We start from the raw sequence: 18,365 nt of genomic DNA, 5'->3' as shown, positions 1-18,365 counted from the left end.
CTTGCACCCACTACTAATATCAAAAATTTAATCTGGTGTCTAAATAATTTTTGGTTTGACTGTACAAAATGAGGATTTGTAATGAAAAATGGTGGAGGATTTTGATACAAGCCAATAGGAGACTGGTTTTCCTCTGCTGCAAACAAAGCTTGGTTCTCATTAGACAAGTACATTCTCGCTGGAGATTACGCTACGCTACGTCCTACGTCATCCACTGGAACGCCACTTTCGACAGTTAGCAGAAGCTAGAGATTACAGTTCATAAAGTGTTAAATATTGAGAGTTTTCTTAGACAAACACCTGTGTTCACTTCAGAATGCCATTATTTACCCCTCGTAGCTGTGTGGAGTACTTTTTATGATAGATGGATGCACTTTTTTGGACTTCAAAATCTCAACACCCATTTACTGCCATTATAAACCTTGGAAGAGCCAGGACATTTTTAAATATAGTTCTGATTGTAATCATCTGACAGAAGAAAGTCATAAACACCTAGGATAGCTTGAGGGTGAGTAAATCATGGGGTAATCTTCATTTTCGGTGAACTATCCCTTTAAGATGCGGCCACAAAAAAAACAGTTGTTTCACTAGGAGTCCATGAACTCTGCTTCATACATCGCTATACTATTGATAAGTAGACATTGGATGCTACTGTGACCACACCTTTATGCAGGTGGACTTTAACTACAGCTTGTCTCCAGTTGTCGTGTGTGTATATTTCTTAGACCTATTTGACAATATATCCTCCTCTGTCTTCTAGGCTAACAGAACCTGTCCTATTTGCCGAGCAGATGCCTCTGAAGTCCAGCGGGATTCTGAGTGATGCTGCTCACCGAACACACACATACATATACGCACACACACACCACTAAACACTTCCTTCAGTCATTCTCCTACCCTGTTACATTCAATTAACTTCCACATGCATAATTACTCCTCGCACACAGACGACTGCTGCAAAAGATCCATGAAAACTTTATGCATCGAAATCGTTTGATATTCATCTTTGAATATCCAAGTAACTGAGACACACAGACACACGCACACACACACACACATCCTTTTGGTTGTTTGATCACTAATTCTTTGAGTGGAAGTCCAAAGATTATGGTTCATATTATCATTCTGGTTATGTTCTGGTTCTGATATTTTTTTTTGTTTGTTTTGTTTTGTTTTTTTAATATATAAATATATATAGTTTAGTTTTCCCCTCGGGGACTGGTGTTGGTATGTTGCAGTCTTGTGTGATTGAGTGAGTGTATGTGCACTAACATTCCCGGCTATGTGAGCACACTGTGGTGTGGTGGTCTTTACGAAGGTTAATGTTGTGAGCATGGGCTTTTTATATTTTACCAACAGATATAGCTATATATAAATATGTATGTATGTATCAATATAGAGGGACAAATTACAAAATTCATAATTTTTTTTTTTTTTTGGTTGTTTGTTTTTTAAATAGGAAAGAAAGAAAAAAATTATGGAAGTCTGTCTTTTTCCCAAAAATGGAACAAAAGATTGCAAAAGATTCAAATTATATCTATACATAAAACGGGGCTTTTGGGTGGGTCTTGCTCAATTATGATTTAGCAGTCTTTATAGAATTGGAAAACTGTGAGGTGTGTGCTTTTGTGTGAAAGAGAGTGTGCGTGTGTGTATTAGAGAATCAGTTGTTTGTTATTTATCCCATATGTGTGGTACAGAACACTGGCTTGTCGCTCTCACTTTTATTCTCATCTGGGATTGGCTGAGGATGCGCACTGACATGACATGTGATTGGTTTGGAGGGGCAGTGGAATATTCTCCAAGTTCTTCGTATCCTGCTGCAACCTTTTTTGTTCTTCGGTTTTCTTTGCCGCCTGTTACGTTTTTCAATATTACTGCCATCAACAAAACACAAATAACCTTTTAAAACGTGTTCCTAATCCATAGCCAGTCCTGCAGATTGATTATGTAGACAAATCACCACTTTTCTCATTTAGCACTTAGGGCACCATAGTGTCATTTATTATCATTTGGTGCCAGCATAGACACCATTTAAAGCCTTAAAAGCATAGTTCACACAAAAATGAAAATTTTATGTCGCAGATAGCCATCGACTTTCATAGTGTTTATTTTTTTCCAAACTATGCAAGTCAGTGGCTACCAGCAACTGTGTTACCAACATTCTTTAAAATATTATCTTTTGTGCTCAGCGGAAGAAAGAAACTGTTACAGGTTGAATTACCAACTTGAGGGTCATTCAAATTTAGAATTGTGCGAACTGTCCCTTTAAGTCTTTTTAAACCCAAGCTAATGTTTCAGTAGCAGTGTTCCCCACAATACTCTTGAGTTTACCAAAATAGGCTGTCGTTTTTAATTTGGGTCATTATTTGATTTTATACGCCTTAAAATCCAGTAATCAAGGACTCTTCTGCCTGATTATATTGTAGCATTTCCGTTTCTTTAAAAAAGGAAACATCAATTCTGCAGGACAAAATGGAGGGCAAATACGGCGTTTTAAGTACCTTCCCTTTATCCCTGTAAGGCTCTTGGTCTTAGTAAACGGTTTACGTCTCTTGTCCTCTCATTTGCTCTCTCACTGCCCTCTCTGTACGGTTAGTTTTTCTTTATTTAAACAGCCTTCCAGTGCACCCACTCATACAGCCTCCATAAGGCTGTTATAGCCATTCATAGCCACGTGCGTTACTTTATAATGAATGCCTGAGATGACCTGTAGGGTTGTTTGTGTGTGTATGATTGTTTTGTCATTATGAATGGATATAACTGCCTCTGTGTCGCATTATGTAGGCTCTATGACTGGTGTAGAAAGTGTCATATGAATTCTGTGATGTAGTCTCAGAGCCTGCAGTGTCTTAATGAGAGATGCCTTTAAACCATTCTCCAGTGTTGTCCGCTTTAGTGTCATACGTCGAATTCATGACCCGAATATTATGAATTCTTTATTCTTTGCAAGCAACAAATGTGCATTACCTTACTTAACCATTGTCATTCTGTGTTATAGAAGTTTTATTTTTCCCTGCTTGGTACAATAGCAGTTACCTCAGTTTTACTATTTATGTTTTGTTTTTTTTCCCCGTATTCCTTTGCGACACCAATAAGAGAGCTTATGAATTCTCTTGCGTTTGTTTATTGGTTGTTTTAATTCTTACCATTAAAAATACAATTGTATCATTTAACATGTTGTAGTTTCATATGTATAATATCTGTAACCAAAATCATTTGAAGGCTTGATATAAAAAATTTTTAACAAACATTTGTAATTTTTTTTAATTTTTTTTTTTGTTTGTTTTTTTTTATGAGAGATATTACTAGTAATGCTTTACTAAGTGGTGGAAATTTTTTTTTTTTTTTTTTCTCTTTGTCTCTGACCCCTATTCCCAGTCTTTTGGATTTCAAAGGGTGGCTCAGTAATAAATGTATAATGTTCTCTTCCTTGACCTTTTCTGTTCTTTTCTTTTTCCATCCATTCTTATCCTATCTCTTTATGTCTGTTTTCATTCTCATGGTTAAAGGAATATTTCAACCCCTTCAAAATAAAAAAAAGGACATTTTAATTAGAAATTGCTGATAAATTTCACAATTACAAAGAAATTAAATATTCTGAAGTAGAGTTACAGTGTACTCTCGGTCTCATGGTTTTTTGAAAATCTGTCATGATTTTCTACTACGAGCCACAAAAGAAACATTTATAGCTGAATGTCCAAACTGCTATTTTCCATGTAATGAAAGCGAATGCAGATTTTTGGAGAATATCAACTTATAGTTGAATATGATCCACTTTCACTGTATAAAAGAGAGCAGCTGATTGTGATTTACATCTGTTTTGTTCCACAGTAGTAGGCAAATTATGTCAGAAATTGCATTTTGGGGTGAATTATTCTTTTAACTTGTCATAAGGATGTACTATGTACATACAGAAATGCATCCATAAAATTTTTAAATCCCACACTCATCAATAGGTTAATTCTCTGGTTGCCACTGTAATCAAGTGTGACTGGACAAAAAAAGCTAAAAAGCACCATTATGAAGATGTTTTATAGCTGTATAAATTTGTTTATGCTAAAGTAAATCAAAAAATTGATTTATGTTAAACAACGTCTCTGCAGCATTTAATTTACACCAAACAAAGTATCTGTGGTTGTGTATCTTTTGCAAGATTACTGCAAAAGTGCTACTTGAAACCTAAAGGATTTTTTTTAATTATTCAAATAGTGTCTAGTTATACTCCTGTTTCAAGCCCAGTTAGTTACGGAACTACGCTCTTAAAAATAAAGGTGTTTTATGATGCCATAGAAGAAACTTTTTTGTCTATATGAGTCCATGAAGAACCTTTAACAACTGAAGAACCTTTTTTTGTTTCACAAAGGAAGGAGGTTTTACAGGTTATATAAAGGTATGAAATAGATTGTTCTTTAAAGAACATTTGACTGAGTGGTTCTATGTGGAACCAATATTTTTTTTATTTTTTTTATTTTTTTTTTGGCATCGCTGTGAAGAACCTTTTTAAAGCACCTTTATTTTTTAAGATAGTAGCTTACCATGTTTTTGTAATGTGTCCAAAGCTTGTTTCTGGGTGTTGTCCTTGTTCTTTCCTCTTCTCATTTTCATCTTTAATATCACACCCATGTAAGCCTTTGGTCTGGAGTCATGGCATGATGCTGAGCAAGGAAGAAAGGAGCATTAGTTTACGGTCACTCTCAGTGTACAGCACTATATGAATGCGGTAATTGTTGTTTATGGCCGGATGAGACTGTCTCCACAAGTTAGACTGTGTAGTCTCAGTCAAGTTCTGACTAAAAACGGACTGACTACTGCTTCTGGGAATAATGGCAAGCGACATTCACAAGACATCCCGCAGAAAGTCGTGCTCACAAGGTAAGAAAGTTTCTACAATGAGTACCTCTGACTGAGGAAGAAACTTAACTGGATTTTGGTAATGTTTACAAGATTTGTGGTGTTGTCTGAGGGACATAAAATAGCAGGTTTGTACTGCCCCCCAAAACTGTTACCCAGACTTCACCACCAAAGAAGCAAATGACATTTAAATGATAAAGTATAGCTTTCTCCTGGTGTAAACACAGGACAGAGAAGCAATTGCTTATCAAAACATATTCAAAATATCATCAGTGACTTGATTTATTGTTTGTGCCTGTGCTTGTTTGCACAAAAATATTTAATTAAATTAGTTTGTAAAAACGAGTAACATTAGGACAAAGGATGGCAAAGCAATATTCATTACCTACATGGGAAAAAAATGTTGTAGTCAATAAATGGATAATATATGGCTAATAATGGATTCCCATGAGGGGAAAAAATCCTTCCTCCAGAGGGCGCATGGCGATTAGGAAAAAAAAATGGGACTCAGCCAAAGATGGAGTGTAATGACACCTATTGGTTACATTCAGTCCTGGTTCTTGAGGACTCATGGTAGTGAACATTTGATATGCCTGTTTTTATTTGACACACAACGTTTATTCCATGGAGAAGCATTATTTGAATCAGGTATGTTGAATAAGGGAGACCCAGAAAATGTGCAGAGCTCCCCAGGACAGAATTGAAAACTACTGGTCTATAATATCTGGAGAAGATGCATTTATTTAATTCCATTTAAATGTACTGTTGTAAGTCTTATAACATGCATTTAAGTTTATTACCTTAATGTGTATTTTATATCATATTTACATTCATTTACATTTAAAAGACATCACATTTGCTGTTATAAGAGAAGAAAAGGATGCACACCAGTGCTATTTTTTTAATCAATAAAAATCCTATACGTTTTTTTGTTATTATTTTGAATTAGTTTATTAGAATTTTCTGTTTTCATTTTAATTTTGCGTTTTAGTAGTTTGTTGTTGTTGTTTTTTGTTATAGTATAGTATAGTTTTTATTATTTTTCAAGTCGAATCAAGTTAATTAAGTTGAACTGAATGAAAATGGGAAATGTTACCTTGAAATAATTTTTTTATATTAAATTTCTACTAGCAGTGTTTTTTATTACAATTACGTTAGCATAGAAAGAAAACTGAGTTAACTGATTTTATCAGATCTTCAAGCACACAGTACAAGCTTTTATATTTTAACTTAACAATAAACCTATAGATTGTTTTCATTTATCAAAAAAACTGATGCCAGAGGCTTTCAAATCCTCTAGACCAGTGTCAGCTCTAAAAAGGACTTTTCCTCCCTGCTTTGTGCTTGATAAGCTGATCAGCCTTACAGGCTCAGTATGCTTAGAGTTAGGGGAGGATTTGTTTAGGACCTTGTGGGCACTTTTTCCTCCAGTTCCCACTTTTCTTCTTAAAACGTTTGAACCCTTTTATCTAGCCTTATTATTTCTTCTGCTATTGAGTTGATTGAACAGCACCACCAACTGGCTGTACTTTAAGCTGTAAAAAGTGAATAAATCAATGACCTTTGAACTTCTTTGGCTAAAATCTGATTCTGGAATACGTTTATTTGGCTTCTTAGGCTGCAGCTGATAATTCTGAACAAACCCCTAACATAAAAAAATTTAAATGTGTTCAATTAACAACTATTTCATAATTAGAAATGCAATAAATCTATGGAGTTTGAAAATGGTATTCTTTCTTATATTTCATTGTATAGTAAGTTATTAGTGTTTTTAAAGCCACCTCTAAAGGTCCAGTCACATTTACTGTTCTTTTGAAATTTTCGCCGGGAAATTTAGTCATTTCAGTAGGAATCCATGTAATTGTGAATTTCGCTGAAGATTTACATGTGCAAATTTTGCAACATAAAGCATTTTGCAACATTGACTTGAAAGGAAATTTATTGTGAGCTGTGCTGTGCTTCATATATTGCTACAATAGACAATGGACCTTGCCTCTGAAAATTTCACTAATGTGACCATACTTGCAAAAATGGCACACTGTACAAAGGTCAGAAATGAACAAGGGCTTAGGGCAAAAATACCACAGACATTTAAAATGTGAGGGGAGGAAAAAATGCCAAATATAGTGCACTGCATTCTGTAGATTGTTTAAATCTGTTCTCTAACATTTAACCTCTAGTCCTATATCTAGATAAGCTAATATATTAAATGTATTCTAGCAGAGGGTTTATTGTCTTTTGACACATCATAAATTATTTATGGATACTAGCCTATGTGATGATTTGATTTTACAGGTAACAGTAACTGAGTAGCTATTTATTTATTTCAATTAATTGATTCAAGGGTTAAGTATTTGACACGGATGAATTAAAGGGGTCATGACATGAGAAATCAAATTTTCCTTGATCCTTTGGCATATAAGAGTTCTTTGTACCATTAAAACATCCCCCTCATTATAAACAAAGCCTTTATTTAATCAAGCTCCCAAAAAAAAAAAAAAAAAAAAAACACTGCCTCCAGAGCAAGGCATCAACGAATAGTTATCTTCTCACTATAGTCCCCACCTACTGGTGGTCATTCGCATAACGGCTGACATGCTAAATGCGAGTGTTGTGTCGCATCACATTGAATAGAAATTACAACTGTTATCTTGTCTACACTGGATACAGTATACAGAGGTGCGTTCGCTTGAGTCTGTCGTCAACAGGACAAATGGAGTGAAAAAATGTTTGCTTTGACGCATTTGGTTTAAACAGCTTGTTCGTGTCTTTGTACAGATATCAGAAGGATCCCATCTTAAGGAACAAGTGGATAGTTTATTTTTTAATGGCATCACAGATCATGTCAGAGGATTGTTCAGAGTATTTTGTTTTGTAAAGAAGTCACAATATCATGGAGAGTTCACAAAGAATCATTTGTTGAATAATGAAGCAGTTTTAGATCTGACTGCAGCTGCATCACAAACTGTAAGTAAATTGTTTCATAATGCTTTGTCTGGAAATGACTGTTTTTTAATCATGTTGTCAAAACACTCACATGCAATAGGAACGGGAACATATTAAAGTAGTAAAAAAATCCATGTCATTACCCTTATAAGGTGTGATTTTAAATGGTTAGAGTCCTCATTAAAATAAAAATGTCTCCGAAAATCACCCGGACACAAACATTTGAACAATCCAGAGAAAGGCACTGATGAACAGACATCTTCTCACCATAGGCCCCAGCCCACTGGCATTCAGTGGCTGACACTAGAAGTGTGTTCACACCATATCGGAATTCCCATAATTACAAGATTCCAATTTGTAAAAAGCATTCACGTCCTCATAGAACTCGTAATTACAACGTGTGAACTGGGAGTCTTCTGAGAGCTAAGAGTAGAACATTTTGTCATCTCGAAATTACGGTAATTACGATATGGCGTGAACGCAGCACAAGTGTACCGCACAATTCAAAAAAATTGAAGCCAAAACGTTTCGATTGCCCCCAGGTGGCTGGTCCCAGTATAGGTCATAAACCCCGGCCTCTCCATGTAATCGAATGGGATGTGAGGCAAACTAAATAATTAAATTTCACTTCAAATAAGAGTTTTCCAAAGATGTGTTTGCGATCGTCTCTGTGGGAGTGTTGCTCGCTACTGCGCAGACTCTGGTCCCAAATCAGCATAATAGATAGTGTCAGAGGCTTGTTCAGAGTATTTTGTTTTGTAAACAAGGCACAGCGTCATGGAGAGTTTACAATGAAACATTCGTTGAAAGATAAAGCGGTACTAAATCAGAGAAACTAAATCTGGTTGCACAATGCTTTGTCTGGAAATGACCGTTTTTTAATCATGTTGTCAAAACATTCACATGCAATAGCAAATGGGTGTTGATACTGTTTCCTATGCAATAACGTTAGCCAATTAAAAAAGTGGTCAATTACTAACAAGCTTTTAAGGACCCGCCTCCTAAAAACAGGTCATTTTAGACAGAGTCAGAATGAAGGTTGAAAATAATAATTTTTCCACATATTTATTTGTTTTTGTTTTGTGCAATTATAAGTAAACCTCAAGGAACATAATACAATAATTTAAAAAATACATGTCATGACCCCTTTAAGGTGTGATTTTAAATGCTTAATGAGTTCTCTTTAAGATAAAAATGACTCTGAAAATTAATTTCAGGGGACAAATATAGTATTTTATAAAAATCCTAATACTGTACTGAGCACAAGAGCAGTCGTTTTTGTTTATCCATTTCAGCTGCGTATTTCTAGAAATTTCTGTCTCCCTCTATCCATGGGTTTTCAACTTTTTCCAAATATGAATGTGAAAGTACTGGTGTTTTCTTTAGAAAACGCAAACCTAGTTTTACTTTAAATGAATAACTTTGTTATACTCCATTGAGAGAGGGTGAAAGACAATAGTTATGTTTATAAGAATAATATGAGAGAGAGAGGGAGAGAGATGTCTGGCCGTAACTGGAGCGGTAACGGAACTGCTCTATTGTTCTCGTTAAATTCCTTTCCCCCGCGCATGCCAGTCTCCCGTTCTTTAGGAGAAGAGACAGGGAGGCTGATGCGTTCGCCTTGCTGCCCCTTACGCATTGGCTGAACGGAGACCTCTGGTGTTTTTTTAGCTTATATTTTTAGCAGCGGAGGTCGGACTCGTATTGCATCGCGCTTGGTAAAAAGTGCAGTTCATCTGCAGTGCTGCTGAGCGCTGGAGAACCGCAGTGTGCTGCGCTGTGAACGTTCGAGCTCAGCATATTGAACGAGTCCGCTATTACGGCGAATGATCTGAAGTAAACACGCAGGTCTGTCTGTTTGCGGAGCGCTGGATATCTCATCTAGACTTTTTTGCTAAGACCCTGTTTTAGGAAATGGCCAGTCCTGGAGACGATTCGGCTTCAAATGCCCCACTGGATCAAGCAGAATCTGCTGACGCGACCCCAGAACCAGCGTTTCAGGAGGCTCAGAAATGGATCGAGGTGAGTTTCGCATCACTGTAATGTTTGTTTCGAGGTTACATCACGCTCTGAACAGCTTATAAATATTGCACCGTCACCTGTTGTGAGTGCGCGAGCGTGTGTGGCGGGTTTGGTTACAACAGCGGGCAATGGAGCCCAACAACGCGGGGATCATGTGCGCGGGATTCGGGTGCTGTAATCGGACTAGCGCGGCTTTGATACAAGTAGGGCTCACCGATTTTTTCACTCACATGACAGCCTATTTAAATTTGCTGACAGATTTTATGCTGTACGACACCAATCCAGTGGACACTTTTCCAAACAAAACATTATTAATTTTGAAGATGTGCATCAGAAACAGAAGATGCACATAATATTATGCGTGCGGACACGCCCCCTTTTGCTAAGCAATTCCAGCAGCTGTTGTGGAAGCCAAGAGACACGCCCCCGCATCCTCTACAGGCCACGCCCCTTTCCCGAGTCAGGCCAGGCAGTCAGCAGCACAGAAGCTTGATCAAACAGTTTGTTTACGGAGCATGTGTGGCATATACAGTATTTATGAGGCCTTCGTTTTATTTGACCTGATTCACTATCAAGTGTAACATGTGAATGTAGGACTGTTGCATCCCTAGAGATGTTAAAGGTTTTAGATGTAGGTCTTGGTATTAATATGGTGACCCATTTTAGGGGTCGTGGATTGGATAGGGAGAATCCTCGTCACTGATCTAGATTTGAGGTTGAGTTTTTAATATTTTAGATACCATGGACCCCAAATGTGATCATTCTCGTGTGAGGGATCCCCATCGTAAAGTCTGTGTAGTTTTTTGTATAAAGATCCAGTTTATAATATGAATAATGTATTTATAAATATAATTTGGGAAATATTTAGTTTCTGCTAATTTATATTAATAGAACTGTGCTGTTTGATGTATTATTTATTTATTTATTTCAATCCTATTTCAATTTACACTACCGGTCAAAAGTTTTTGAACAGCAAGATTTTTAATGTTTTGTAAAGAAGTCTCTTCTGCTCACCAAGCCTGCATTTATTTGATCCAAAGTACAGCAAAAACTGTAAAATTCTGAAATATTTTTACTATTTAAAATAATTTGAATATATTTTAAAATGCAATTTATTCCTGTGATCAAATCTGAATTTTCAGCATCACTACTCCAGTCTTCAGTGTCACATGATCCTTCAGAAATTCTAGTATTCTGATTTGCTGTTCAACAAACATTTATTATTTTTATCAATATTTAAAACAGTTGAGTTTATTTTTTTCAGGATTCTCTGATGAATAGAACGATAAAAGATTAGCATTTTTCTGAAATAATTTTTCTTTTCTAACATTATACAGGAGAAATTATAGAAATTAATACTTTTATTTAGCAAAGATGCTTTAAATTGATCACAAAAGTGATGATAAAGACATTTATAATATTACAAAAGATTTTTATTTCAGATAAATGCTGTTCTTCTGAACTTTTTTATTCATCAAAGAAACCTGAAAAATTCTACACTACTCTACAGCAAAATCAGAATATTATAATTGTTTCTGTGACTAGAGTAATAATGCAAAAAAAATTCAGCGACGAAATCACAGGAAACACTTATTTTAAAATAGTAAAAATATTTCAGAATATTACTGTTTTTGCTGTATTTTGTATCAAATAAATGCAGACTTGGTGAGCAGTTAAAAAAAATCATTAAAAATCTTACTCTTCAAATGTGTATGTTGTTAGTTTGTTATTTTAATTTTAAATAATTTTTTTTTACAATTTTATACCATCTAGCATTTCTTTTTAGTTCTAAGTTTAACAAACCCTGCATTAGATTATCAGTAATGGCTTTTTTTTATATGGTCCTTTAAACTTACATAGCCACCCACATATAGACAGTGTTACTATGTTGTTATTTAGTTAGATTACGCAAGGACTTGCCTAGTTAGATTAGTATAGAAGATAGTTGCAAATATAAGTGCACTACATTCTGTAGATCTAATATTTATAGCTTATTGCATAATACTTTATTGTCTTTAAATGCATCATAAATTATTTATGGTTAATATGATATGATTTGATTTTATAGGTAACAGTTGTTGAGTAGCTATTAATTTCAAATTGATTCAAGGGTCAGGTATTTGATATAGATGAATAATAAGGTGTGATTTTATATGGTTAGATTATAAAAAGTCCTCATTAAGGTAAAAATGACTCAGAAAATCAGTACCTGCTTATTATATGTACATATGGCACTTAAAACTTTAATGTAGCAACCTACTACAGATAGCATTAGTATATTGTTATTCAGTTATTGTTATATAGTTAGATCATATAATAGTATAAAAGATGGATTTTATGTGTTTTTTGTGATTTCACAAATCCCCCCCAAAAGTATAGACCACTTTGTCATGCCATAATTCTTTCACATTTTTTCTGCATTACTATTTGTCTATTCTGTCTGTCTTTCTGTCCATGTGTTTCTCTTTCTGTCCATGTGTTTCTCTGGCATGTCAGTAACACAGGCAAGAGCTCATGCATTTTAGGACGATCAGTATAAATAGACAGGCTGAAATAGCCTAGCACCCTGCTGCTCGCAAATAGTTTTAACTAAACTGGCACAGAGAGAGACATGCTTCTTCTGTCTCCTGCTAAAAATGCTTTTTCCTTAGTGAGTCACTGAAAGAGCTAGAACATTACAGGCCAAAGCATATGGCAGACTGAAGCGTGAATGGCAGACTGCAGTACAAAGTTACATGCAGCTCTCTTGAGACATACATATAATATATAGATTGAGAATCCCTGCAGTGGTCAACTGAGATGAGGTCGATGTCAATATATTAGAATGCAAGGTGATGGACAATATACTATTGATATTTAGGTTTCATAATCTATCTATCAATCTATCACAAATAAAGATTTATTAGTAGGGGTGGGGGAAAGAATTGATTCACATTTGAATCGTGTTCAGTCTTCTAGCAATTCTCATTGATTCACAGATTTCAAAAATCGATTTTCTAGTTAATAATAATAGCATGATGTTGTCGGAACAAAACAGCAACAGCAATGGAGCAGGAAAAACAAATACATCCTGCCCCATTTTCAGCGAGGGCAAATGTTTGGAAAAATGTTATATTAATTATTGATCTTTTGTTATTATGAGAAGTATTCAGAAAGGGACGGAAAACAAACAATGCATTCTATGGAGCCGCTAAAGGGACACGGTTAGCCGCGCGAGCGGTAGCCTGTTATATTAGAGTACATAATATATATTTCACTTACCACATGAACAGATTAGGGAGAGATGACTGCTAGGAAGATGGTGAATGATTTGCAGATCCTGAGCACCACAGACAAACATCTAATCTTGTAAAATATGTGGTCAGTATGCCTACTGTCGCTCCATGTAATCACAAATCTCGAAAGTGAAAGTAAAACACAAAAGCGCATTCAAAAGCAGTATTAATTATTCCTATTAATAGTAGATAGGAAGCATTGATTTCTTGAGTCAGGACTACCCATACTATGGACTGGTGTGTTTTTGTATTAAAATACTGGTGTGTTTGATGTCTAGTGTGCTCAAAACATTTTATGAAAAATTGTGAATCGTTTTTTTTTATCGAGTCATGACCACAAGAATCGATTTGAATCGAATCGTGAGGTACCAAGAAGATTTCCACTCCTAGTTATTAGTTTATATGTTAAAGGTGAATTTGTACAAATCATAAATTATTAATTTAAAAAATTTGGGGTTGTACCAGATGACATTTTACAGCATGTACTTTATTTACCTTGACAAACAATCATGTTCCTCTATATTTGTACTATACAGTGGAGATAAAAATTAGAGAACAACCTACAATTTCCCAAATTTCAAGGTCACTGTTTAGTCCTATTTAAAGTTATCCTAACAGGAGTAGAAGGGCAGTTTTTAAGCATATTTCATAAATTGTATTCTGAAGCACAGTATAAAAAAACTTAAATGAGATGTTGAGAACTCTGATCACTTATAGATACCTCCAAGTTATTGGTGATAATCTGGCACCTGGTGCTAATTTCCTTAATTATATGACAAACCCTTTTTAACTGGTAGCATTCCTCCAGTTGTCACTGAGATTGCAAGATGGCGGGCCGTTCTAAGGTGACTCTGCAACAACAGGTGGTGCACATGAAGGCCAAAGGGACGACCCTTTCAGCCACTGCAAGAGAAGTTGGTCATTCTAAATTTGTGATTTCTTGAACACTGCAGGTTTACAATGACGTATTCTTTGGCTGGTTGTCCATGTAAGACAAATGCATGAGAAGACAGGATAATGCAGAGACTCTCAGTGGGGAATCGGTTCAACACGGCAGCTGGAATTGCTTCCCAGTTCAGTGTTGAACAGGGTAAGGATGTGTCTCTGCATGTTTAAGAGAAGTTGGACTGAAAGCACACTCTGCAGTGGCCAAGCCTCTCATCAGCAGAAAGAATCAAAAGGCTAAGATCACCTTTGCTGAGGAGCATGTTGTGTGGAGAGAGTAAAACTGGTCCAAAGTTCACTTAAGTAAATTTTTTGGTCTGATGTGAAGCATTTTATTCAGCATCAAACTGGGGAAAGACTGAAGCCTAAGTGCCTGAAGAAGTCAGTGAAAGGTGGAGGAGGAAGTGACATGATTTGGAGGATGTTTTCAGCAGCAGGAGTTGGGCCTTTTACACAGATGCATACCAGGATGAATGCAAATGTTTATCAGAACTTCCTTCAGCAACATGCAGTTCCTTCCCTGCAAACAGCTCCCAATCAGCATGCAATTTTCATGCAAGACAATGCCCCTGTCTCTCTGCAAAACAGATAAAGAAGTTCCTTGAAGCTAAGAACACTGAAATAATGAAATGGCTGTTCTAAACCGACTGAAAATCTTTGGCGACAAAGTTGTGGCTAAGAAACCCACTACAGCTACCAAAATATGGAAGAAAAGTGGACCAAGATCACACCAGCACAGTCTGAGAAACTGATGTCCTGCGGTCAGATGTGCTAAAGTCATTCAAAGCAAGAGCCTCTACACTTTCTACTAATTTCTGACAGCTGTAACCCTCCAGAATTTTAGTTGTAATCTTCTTTCGTGCTACAGTGGGTTATTGTTCTCTGTGTTTTCAACAAAATTATGTTTTTGTTGAAATACTCTAGTTATCTTGTCAAACATGTTCATAGACCCACAGCTAATATTCCTTTTTGAAGTATTTGTAGATTGCTCTAATTTTGATTTCCACTGTATGTTGGTTGCCTAAAAAAAAGTCGATTGGCCTAACAGTATATCGTCTGGCACTTCTTATCTGTATATCAGGATTGCTTTTAGACAGAGAATCATCATGTCCTATCTTTGTTTTGATAGTACCTCTTATAGGGCTCATAGGTGTGTGCTGAATGGGTCACGTGACATTATACGGAAACTGTATGAGGAAACACTCCCAGTGCACCTGTCAGTGGTTAGAGACGGACGGCAGCAACCACATCGCATTACAGAAAGTCCTTCTCTGCCATGGCCTATCATATTTCAAGAGCCCTAGAGTTCCTCTCCCATTGACTATCGGGTGTCAGAGCACTTCTCTCTTTCTCTGCCTGTTTCTTTCCATCCTACCATTTGCCCACCACTGTCATAGAGTCACCATAGAGACCATACAACATGTCCCATTGATTGCACATCAACTTGTGGTCCATTTTAAGCATTTTAAAGCTTCTATCTGGCAAATCAAGGGTATGAGGTCAAGTGTGTGTGTGTGACAGAGCTGGTACATTCTGAGTACAGATGGCTCTGTCATATGACCTCATAAAGCCAGCTGTCACAGCTGTGCAGTCACATACATACGGATTAAATGATACAGCTTGCACAGTGAGAGATTTGGGAGGCAGACACAGGCTGTCTACACAGTTCACATTCATTTAATAGAGTCCTCTCAAGAACACAGGGACTGAAATCAGAAACTAAATATGAGCTTTCCATGATGCCGTTGGCTTTGTTTTGTGCTTTCAAGTATTCAGGGTGACCACAAAGACACACTTTAAGCCAAATGACCTTCAGTCCAACTGTGTCTGTGACTAAGATCAACTCCAGTCTACTGTGAAAGACTTGGAGCTGTTCAGCATCAGTTCTCTGTGCCATACAGCACTATTAGCAAAAATAATCTGTCTCTGTTTGGAACAGAGCTGTTTTGCCTTAAAGGGACAATTGACCCAAAAATTAAAGTTTTGTCATTAATTACTTACCCACTGGTCGTTCCAAACCCGTCCATCGTTCATCTTTGATGAAATCCGAGAGCTTTCTGACCCTGCATAGACAGCAGGGCAAGTGAAAAGTTTTATGGCCCAGAACCCTATTGAAAAAAACAGCATATGGTGGTAGGTATGTTTTGATGCTGGGATGCTGGTTAGGTAGGTTTTGATGCTGGTTAAAGCTGGTCCTTTGCTGGTTTATGCTGGTCCTTGACCAGCAACATGACCAGCTAAGGACCATATGCTGTTTTTTTCAAGATAGTAAGGACATCAATAAAATAGTCCATGTGACATCAGTGGTTCAACCGTAATGTTATGAAACTATAAGAATACTTTTTGTGCGCAAAGAAAACAAAAACAACTACTTTATTCAACAATTTCTTCTCTTCCGTGTCAGTCTTGAACGCGCATTGGCAACAGTACCACAACGCATTCAGTAATGAGGAAATTTTACATACATCTTGCAGAATCTTTTTTATTCTTAATTATTTGACCAAAATAAGAGGGATCATACAAAATGCATATTACTTTTTATTTAGTACTGACCTGATGTGCGTTTCCCAAAAGCAACTATTGTCGCAAGTTTCGTTGTTACCAAAAGAGTTCAGTGGAACTAACGACCATAGTTATCTAACAATAATTTTGGGAAACGTGCACCTGAAAAAGATATTTTACATAAAAGAACATCTTTTATATAGTTCACAATATATAGCATAAATAATGAGAACTGAGAGACTAATATGCAACTATTACAGAAGGTTCAAATGCTCACTGATGCTTTAGAAGGAAAAACAATGCATTAAGAGCTGGGGGGTAAAAACTTTTTGAATTTTAAGATCAGGGTTTAACTTATTTTGTCTTCTGGGACACATATAAGTATTTTTTGTAGCTTCTGAAGGACAGTACAAAATGAAAAAAATATGATATTTAGGCAACATAAGAAAAATGTATCATCATTATGTTCAAAAGTTTTCACCCCCTGTCTCTTAATTCATTGTTTTTCCTTCTGAAGCATCAGTGAGCATTTGAACCTTCTGTAATAGTTGCATATGAGTCCCTCAGTTGTCCTCAGTGTGAAAAGATGGGTCTCAAAATCATACAGTCATTGTTGGAAAGTGTTCAAATACACAAAAATGCTGAAAAACCAAAGAATTTGTGGGACCTGAAGAATTTTTCTGAAGAACAGCAGGCAGTTTAACTATTCAGGACAAACAAGGGACTCATGAACAACTATCACTAATCATTCAGGTAACAACATATGTAAACTTTTGAACTTTTGGTCATTTTTATACATTCAACTATTATTTTTTTTATATGTAACTATATGTAAAAGTCTTTTATGTGAAATATCTTTTTCAGGTCAGTACTAAATAAAAAATAATGCATTTTGTATGATCCCTCTTATTTTGGTAAAATAATTAACATTTTGCAGGTCCTGCAAGGTGTTTGTAAACTTTTGACTGAATAGTGGTTCTTAGTTCAGTGAGGGAGTCAGTTAAACTCAGTAACGGTTTTAAACAATTCACTGAGTGAGCAAACCGCTAATGAGTTAAATTTAAAGTGTACATTTTTTGACAGTAAGTAAATTTGAACTGATTCATAAGAGTCATTTGTTTGTCAATCAGACATCACAGCTTGCGCTGTGTTCATTACTGTGTTCAGGAAACATTGGCATGCATATGATATCTGGCAAAATGGTGACAGATTTAAAATTAAGGTCACATTTTTAAATTTTGACACTTTTACAACCATTTTAGTCACATGTGAACGTAGTAAACTTGTAAAAAGTGTTACCTCAAAAGACTAGTTTGTAACTGTCTCTGATTAGCCTTTGATGAAAACACATTGATCCAGTGCTTTCGTCTTATACAACAAAACTGTTCATGTGTAAATGAGTCTTGTAGATTATGTAAAGAAATGCAATTCTTTCCAGCCTCAAAATCTCTCCAGATTCACCACCCACCCTTGAGAGCACACACAATCCTGATGTATTTTGCAATCATTTAAACGCAGTGTTATATAACACTACTTTTACTCATCTTGGGCTAGGTTTTCCTGGTCAAGGAATAATCTCCAAAAGTCCATGGAACGTTTAGCATAACTAGCATAAGTCACTGCTGAACTATATAAGGAGATAAGATATACAGTATATAAAGATATGGTAGAAATATATGCTATTTCAAATTCAGGCAAAATGTCTGTGTGTGGTAGTTTTGACCTCTGACCTCAAAAATGCCACATGCAAATGAATTTTTTTCTGTCAGTGTGGCTAAATTTCGTCGGCGGTTGTATTGGCTGAGGTCTTTGTTTATGCGC

The 18,365-nt window shown here is 36.0% G+C and overlaps 2 protein-coding genes across 8 annotated transcripts in view; both read left to right on the top strand.

Moving 5' to 3' along the window:
• The window catches only part of rnf38 (ring finger protein 38), a 40,663-nt gene extending 39,774 nt beyond the window's left edge, over nucleotides 1–889 (top strand). For all 3 annotated transcript variants that reach the window (XM_051113522.1, XM_051113529.1, XM_051113513.1), the window contains exon 13: nucleotides 761–889. In XM_051113522.1, the coding sequence (XP_050969479.1) occupies nucleotides 761–823 (63 nt within the window). In that variant the 3' untranslated portion in view covers nucleotides 824–889. The remainder of the gene's footprint in view (nucleotides 1–760) is intronic.
• Nucleotides 890–9,365: 8,476 nt separating this feature from the next.
• limch1a (LIM and calponin homology domains 1a) overlaps nucleotides 9,366–18,365 on the top strand; it is a 63,227-nt gene continuing 54,227 nt past the window's right edge. For 4 of the 5 annotated variants that reach the window (XM_051106634.1, XM_051106625.1, XM_051106617.1 and 1 more), the window contains exon 1: nucleotides 9,366–9,822. In XM_051106634.1, the coding sequence (XP_050962591.1) occupies nucleotides 9,715–9,822 (108 nt within the window). In that variant the 5' untranslated portion in view covers nucleotides 9,366–9,714. The remainder of the gene's footprint in view (nucleotides 9,823–18,365) is intronic. The other variant, XM_051106645.1, reaches the window with a different exon arrangement.

The sequence above is a fragment of the Labeo rohita genome, chromosome 1 (assembly GCF_022985175.1).
Source record: "Labeo rohita strain BAU-BD-2019 chromosome 1, IGBB_LRoh.1.0, whole genome shotgun sequence".
Lineage (NCBI taxonomy): Eukaryota > Metazoa > Chordata > Actinopteri > Cypriniformes > Cyprinidae > Labeo > Labeo rohita.
Note: the sequence above shows the minus strand (reverse complement) of the source record. Positions and strands in the feature narration are given on the sequence as shown.